Raw genomic sequence first — 8,228 nt, forward strand, 5'->3', positions numbered from 1 at the left:
TCATTGCTTATATATTTATGGATACAGTGGTATATTGCTGGTCTCAAAAACTGTTAAAAAATTATGTCACCTTTTTGATATTGTCATAGGTGAGTTGATGGAGTATGCAACCCTGATATTATCTCTTGCTAATTTACTGAAGGCTGTCTTCAATATACTTGTACCAAGACCACCTGCCGCCAAAGCGTACCATACAATTGTATCATTGAAATCCATGAACATCTGCATTTTGTTCATAGATTTTGGCAAAGGTTTACTTCTCATCGATTTCTTCACCACCAGCAAGGAGGCATGATTAAACATCATCAAACTTGTTTTATACCCCACGTCACGTTCGTAGCCAGCTGTTGGTGCTGAGTTTGCACGAACCACAATATCGTGCGCGTCTATCTCGCGTCCACAACTACTGTTTAATAGAATTCCAGAGTTACCGATTAAAGCGCACGTATCCTGGTGCGGTAGATATTCAGTAACATTTGCTTTTCCTAGTTCTGAGACATTTTTCTGGAATATCATATCATCCACCGACGTAGTTCGCTTGTACACAATCACTGTCAACTTTCCATCAAAGTATTTCTTAATTTTTTTCCTTTAAAGAAGAATAACGGATATTATCAACAATACAAGAAATGACTTTACTGTAATAATCAAAACAATAATAAACAAAAAATAAAAATACCTCAAATTGTTTACTGCCGTCATGTTGATACCACTCCAATCAATGTTGACGGTACCGAAGGGCTTTGGCGGTCGCGATGCTTTTATGGTCGAGATGTTAGATAACCTTCCGCCACTAATTAAACGTGAAGTATTCGATCTTAAGTAACTTCTCATCATTTGATCTGTTAGCCGACTCCTAAAAAATAAAAATATTAGGTTTATTTATATATTTAACAAGAACCTTACATGGTTTATAATTAAAATGCTAGTTAATTTTTAATTAACATGCAATTTGGTTCTTGTTAGTTTTGTTGGTGATTCGTCTTATTGTATATGTAGGTATTTAAAAATATGGCTAGGCTTTGTTTGGTTATTATTTAGCTACGCAGAATTAAACAAGAAGATAGTCCAATATTTTATAGTTGAATAGATCATTGTTATTAAAATAGGCCTATAGTATTTCTCGAGTCTCATGAGGCTGACTAGCCTAAATTATATTACACACACCCAATTCATTGCTAGGCTAACCGGGCCAAGTGACTTGAGTTCTTTTTTCCAGATTGAGCTACTAGGTTACAAGACCTTTGACCCATCAAGTGCCTTGTTGGGTGATTCGTTTTTTAAATGTATTGTAGAATCACAAGCCAAGTCCATACGCATCCCGCCTTAAAACTCCAGTGATCTAGGTAGACGTATATGGCGGAATGTTTACGTGTTCTGATTGGCTAGAACCTGCAATGGACTCAACTTTTAATTACCTGCGATTAAAATAACTCGCGAACAGGCAACCCTTTGGAGATATAGGCCTATGAAACGAAGATACACACATCAGTTTTATAAATTAAAACTAGCAGATTTGGTTTTAGTATGACCAGAGGTTAGTTGATCCAGAATTATCAAACGGGGGGTGGGGCACAACAATTTCAGAATAGATATGCGAGAAGCTCATAATATTAATATGCATTGACATTTTTAAAATTTAGTGGCAAAACGGGGAAAACGTGCCCCCGTGCCCTTACTAGATCCACCCCGATGACGAGTTATTCTCTGTACCTAAATTTTAAGTAAACCAAATATTCGTCTCTCGATTCGGAGGACTTAGAATAGAACTTACAGTACCTTACAGAAGATGAATAATGTATAGGCATGGAGGCCCCTGGATAGCCTCTGTTGTGTAGATGTGTGAGTAAACATAGCCGCCAGACATCACAAAAAAAAAACGATAACAGGCTGGAATCGTCTTTATATTTAGGCCAGCATATTTAACACTAATACCGTATTTAACTAATTTGTGATTATTGTTAAAATAGTATTAAGCTTAATAATTTTATCTGGTTTCATGTTGGAATCCCAACACGATGACGTGCATTTTCAATACTTGGAGTATGTATTGTACTTTTTTTTTTATCTGGTTACTACTATAGTACAGGCTAAATGTGACAAAAATCCTATTTAACCTTAAACAAACTCTAATAAAAGGACTGTTTGCATATTCTTGTAGGCCTATATTTGAAAAGTCATGAACAAATTTTTGCCACCCTTTTATAGCTGTCTCTTATACACATCTAGAAGGTCAATTACCTGTATGCAGCATGTTCCAGGTCAGAACTCTTCAACTACTTGCTCTAAAAGCACAAAAATGGTGTCTACACCGAGATTTTTCGGGACAACAATTATGGGAAATTTTTGACGCCTTAGAGTAGCTGCATTTACCAAATATTCAGTGTCAAAGGTCAGTATAGCCTTTATATAGCAATTTCCAGGTTAAATCCTCAACTACTTGGTCTCAAAGCACGAAAAATTGTGTCTACACTTAGATTTTTGGGGTCAACATTTATGGAAACATTTAACCGCCTTCTAGTAGATGCGTTGACTAAATATTTATGGTCAAAGGTCAGTGACCTTTATACAACTATGATCGTCATAACTCGACCAGTTTGTCTAGATGCACAAAAATAGTGGCTACACCTAGGTTTTTGGGATCAATTTATTAAAGTATTTTTGCCACCTTCTAGTAGCTGCACTGGCTAAATATTCCAGGTTAAAGGTTACTGACCTTTATCCAATATAATATGATGGTCATAATTCCTCAACCACTTGGTCTAGAAGCACAAAAATATTGCCTACACCTATAGTAAGGCCTGTTAAGCGAACCAATCCTTCAAATTGTGATAACATTCTGAAACTTGGCACAGTTATTCATTGGGGTATCAACAACATGGAATTGAAGGGTAGCCCAAACTTTGGTCAGGGGAAAGTGGCTATTTTGGATTTCAAAATGGTGGACCCCAAATTTTCACTTTTTAGGTATATCTCAGCTGAAAGGCACCTAAAGGCTGTCTCTTATACACATCTAGATGTGTATAAGAGACAGGTATATATTATTGGGGTCAACAAACATTGGTATAACTTACATTTCGATTGCATGGTGGCCATTTTGAATTCCAAGATGGCTGCCATTAAATTGCATTACAACGCATATCTGAACTTGTAGAGCCTCAATTACGGTGAATGTTATCGGGTTTATTAAATAAATATATGCAATTACAAATACTGACTGAATAAATGTTGGCTCTTTTGAATTCAAAGATGGCCACCAAATACATGGTTTCAAGGCTTATTCTTTTATAACACCTTTATTACATGCAGTAAATATGGTGTAATTATTGGTCACAAGAAACATTTTGGATACAACCTCACTTATGATTTTTGATTTGGGAGACAAAGTCATTGTAATTGGCGTTAAGAAAACCTATTATATAGATATAACTTCTATTATGATTGCATTATGGCCACTTTGAATTCCAAGAGAGCCGCATTCAAATGAGTATGTCAATGCATATATCTTTAATAATTTTAGGGCTCGATTACAGTAAAATGGTGTATATTTTTGGAGTTTACAAGCATATTGATACAATATCCATTATGATTACATGGGGATCTTTTTAATTCCAAGATGGCTGTAATCTATTACCCACTTTACACTTTGGAATGTCTATTTTGCCCATTATGGTGTATGTTAGTACATTTAATGGAATAAAGTGTGCACCCATTGATCAACCATCTGTGAACTCTATTATAATAATAATAATTTATTGAATTTACACTTTTGTTACAGTGGCACTCGTCAATTGACGGTGCGTTCAAGACCAACAAATTTACAAAAGAAGTTACATTTAAAAAAATATAAAAGCACAAGCACAAAATTTGAAAGCCCCTTCTTATCATAACAATGAAACTTAAATTATACTACTTAAAGTAAATAAATACAAATACAGACTTATTTTCCTGTACAGTAATATGGCCAAAACTTACACACGCACATCTGGGAAAACACAATCCAAAAAGAGAAATATTGAGAAGAGGTAAACAAAAAAAAAAATAAATAAATAAATAAATAAATAAATAAATAAATAAATAAATAAATAAATAAAATTCAACATCACAACATAGCAAATCATTAAAAGAATACAAGTTTAATACCGGTATATGTACATGGGTACACATACACATGCATACACACATCTACAATACACACATATGCTGTATCTCTCATATACACATTCGGACGAGTAAAATTTAACTGGGTACCACCAGCTGAGCGGTCGCGTGCGGCAATTAAATAATGCCCCTGGGTATAGAAAATTCGAAAAACATCTGGCCCAAAAACCCACCTTTTTACTGGATATTTCAATTACACCTTGCCTCAAGGCGTAATTAATCACTCGTAACAAGGCCCAGGTCACAAGTTGACCCTTCAGATTTGTAAACAACGCCGGGTCAGAGTGCACTGGCACAAAATTAGGAATTCCGACCATGAAACAGGGAGTCGTCTTATACGCCAGACATACAAATATCAACCAAAAATCTCCTAAACACGGGGTCGTCCCACGGGTCACCTTATAGGACATACGCGAGTATACGGTATACTGCTTATTATGTAACCCCTGCGGAAGTTCGGGTTCCAGTCACATAATCAACGGTTGGTTGTAACTCGCAAGACTGCTCGTGACAGATTCTACAAGTGCGTGGTTGGCTGGGTTGTTTTAGTCAGAAAGGAGAAACTTTGTCTGTGAATTGATTCTCGAACGAGATAATGAAAGCTCTCTAATGACTCAAGCTACTGTATGACCGTTTTTATATTTTTGATAAAACCAATTTCTTCTAATTTTAAATACGTTTTCCCCTGAATTTGTGATAATTCGTTATTATGCAAGTGCTAAATGCGTGACACATTTATGATCTAGCATGTGCTTCTGCAAAATGCGTGTTTCATCCAAAATCACTTTGAAATTTAACGCGGGACTCTCCCGCACGATGCGTGACGGTTGGTAACTATGGCATAGATAACTGCCGGGCCCTAGGTAAAATTGGTAAAAATGCACCTGATCGGACCTAGAGACACTGAGCCTTTAGTGGGGTCTACTCAGGCGAAACTCTTAATGCTCATACATTCTGAGATATTTTAAAACAGATACAGCATTTCAGAAATATCTAAAAAAGTATTTTGTTTAAAAGATTCAAGAATATTGAGAACAAACTATGGTAAAGTTATATAAGCCTATATGTTATCGTTTAGGGCCTATTAGGCATTTCATGAATCTATGATATATTATAATATTGATAACATCAATAGAACATTTATAGGTGGAATTTTGTCCAACCCGTCGTGAAATGTAGGCCTACTGAATAGGCCTACTTAGTGCGTCTGAAAACACTTGTAAAAATGGTACTCGCCGCTACTTGGGCTCGAATTCAGCCCTGGCCATCAGGTGCAAGCTCGGTGGTCTAGAGGTATGATGCCAGACTAGTGATCTGGAACTGGAGAACTGTGTTCGAGTCCCACTGGAGAACAACTTTCACACGCACTGATTATTCAATACATTTTCACGACACATATTATAGTCCCCCTAATTGATTCTCCTGACGCAAATCCAGGTATTGTTTATTCCATCACGATAATAACAATTACCATTTAATAATAGAACAGTCGACCTACTTGCAGTGAAGTGAATCTAAAATGTATTTATGAAGTTATGATGATCTGAAGTGTTTAAAATCGTACACAATAATAGCTGAACCAACTTTAAAATACCACAAATACAAATGTGCAAATTTTATTGCTTTAGAAATGTGATTTCAAAAAGTATATTAGTGCATTACGCACTGAGTAGGCCTATTCAATACATATTCACACAGGTTGGACAAAATACATATAGGCCCCCTAATTGATTCGCCTGACGGAAATCCAGGTATTGTCTATTCCATCACGATAATAACAATTACCATTCAATAATACAAATAATACAATAGTCATCAACCTACTTGCAGTGAAGTGAATCTAAATGTATTCTTGAAGTTATGATGATCTGAAGTGTTTAAAAACGTACACAATAATAGTTGAACCAACTTTAAAATACCACAAACACATATGTGCGTGACGATATTTTATTGCTTTAGAAATGTGATTTCAAGAAGTACATTAGTGCATCGTATGTAAGGGCTTGTTTTGTTGGGGGTTTTTACTTGCAGCGTGTGGGAAATTGGTAATAGGTAAATTGTAATGAATATAATCAATATTATAGCCTCTAAAACCTAATTATTATTATTTTAAAGTTTCTAAAACCTAATATTATTGAAGGGTCCTTTTAAAGTTTAAATAGGATTTTTTAAAGTTATATTTTTAGATCATTAGACCAGATTAGACCTATTAAACGAGCCCCCAATACTGCGCTGCCCATACCTACGCCAAGACTGGACCTGAGTATTATTAGTGGTTACATAACGTTTGCTATGCATATATCATGCGCTAGAAGTGGAAGACCATAATGTATTGGGAATGTACCTCTCTCTGGTAGGGCCTACAGTACAATCATTACAAACATTTTCTTAATGGTAATGTTCAAAATAAGTGTCAAGGAAAGTAAGTATGATTGTTGGAAAAATGGTCAACATTTTATTTTGATTTCTCACCATGACCTTTGCCTGGGCGAAGTGGGCGAAGGTTTGGATCCGCATCTAGTTAGCATGAATTGTGTAAGCCAGGACCCAGTAGTATTTTGTTAGTTTCTTCACAGGGGGGGGGGGGGGGGGGTTTATTCGACTAAAATAGGGTTTTTTTATTCGTTTATTCAAAGCGGGGCGTTTATTCCAATACTACGGTTATCTTGTTCAAAATTACGCGTGTTTGTGTGTACTCATGTTGTCACACTGTATCCACTTCATCCATCCCCAATTAACTGGGTCCTGTTCAACTCTGAGGGCATCTAGACAGTTTTACCACTTCCTGGATTGTAGTACAGATCGTTTGACATGTTTCTTTAATGCAGCTGATGTTGGGGGGTATTCTCTACTGCCTTTCTTCAGTTGTAAATAGGTATCACCTTGCATCATTTACCTTCTTACCATCAAATGTGCCGCAGTACATAGCAACAACCAACTGTTCTAGTGTCTGTTTCACTAACATCTCCTACAGATTCTCTAGAATACTGGAGTCATACATGGCATCTTTTTCCAAGTTTCGTTAAATGATGGTTTACCTTACCTTGAACAGATTAAGTTGTATCACAACCGCTAAAGTAGTGAAAGGACAATTGTGAGCGGTTGATATCTGTGGTCCCAGAGAAGTAGCAATAGTGTGTATTGGAATGTACTTTAAGTGATTCCTCTCGATCCAAAGCTCCTGGATGCCATGCAGGTATTCTGTGGAAAGCTGACAACTCAATAGCAGCAACATCACTGTCTACAGTCTTGACAAGAATGCGTGGACAATTTTCAGCAGCATGTTGAACATGAACAAACATACGTTCATCTGCCTCTTCCATACATAGCAATAATGGTTGCAGATCTACATACTGGTTTGCTACAACTCCGTCTCCCAGAGACTCTACAAACAATCCGTGGTTTGTGTCGATGTTCTCAACTACTTTGTTTACAATTAATGGAAACACTCTGATTTGTTGTCATCACATCTCAGGAATGTAGAGCAATTGTTGGGCATACTCCCGCTGGCTTTGATGACCCTCCTCACACCAAAGCCGCGGTTCGAACGCGTACCAGACTTTAAACTGTCTTTAAAGTATGTGTGTAGCGTAAAAAAATTCGACATCAATCGGAATCGATGCCGAATATTGACTAATATTGTATATTTTTGGAAAATATTTCAGCCGTTCCAAATCTCTATTCTATTCTTCCTTTATTCTTTCACAATTTGCATTTATTCATACTTTTTATTCATAATTTTATACACTACACACATAGGCTAGTCAATAGGTTTAGGCCTAGACTATGCCTGTTACTATATTATTTAAATATACAATTTTAATAGATAATATTAATTTAACATAGACATAGTAATTCATACACTATTTTTTGTGCTTTTAGACCAAGTGGTTGAGGAGTTATGATCATCATATGTTGTATAAAGGTCATTGACCTCTGACCCTGAATATTTGGTCAATGCAGCTACTAGAAGGTGGCAAAAATGTTTCAATAAATGTTGATCCCAAAAACCTAGGTGTAGCCACTATTTTTGTGCATCTAGGCGAACTGGTTGAGGAGTTATGACA

The 8,228-nt window shown here is 36.2% G+C and overlaps 1 protein-coding gene across 1 annotated transcript in view; it reads right to left on the reverse strand.

Moving 5' to 3' along the window:
- Positions 1–8,228, reverse strand: part of LOC117111647 (alpha-2,8-sialyltransferase 8B-like) — a gene marked incomplete at its 5' end in the record, with an annotated part of 10,742 nt that overhangs the window by 485 nt on the left and 2,029 nt on the right. The window contains 2 exon segments of the mRNA XM_033254614.1: positions 71–589; positions 680–856. Of these exon segments, the coding sequence (XP_033110505.1) occupies positions 71–589; positions 680–856 (696 nt within the window).

Source organism: Anneissia japonica, unplaced genomic scaffold (genome assembly GCF_011630105.1).
Source record: "Anneissia japonica isolate Jap-2015-1 unplaced genomic scaffold, ASM1163010v1 scaffold287923_len1623670_cov205, whole genome shotgun sequence".
In the NCBI taxonomy this organism is placed as follows: Eukaryota; Metazoa; Echinodermata; class Crinoidea; order Comatulida; family Comatulidae; genus Anneissia; species Anneissia japonica.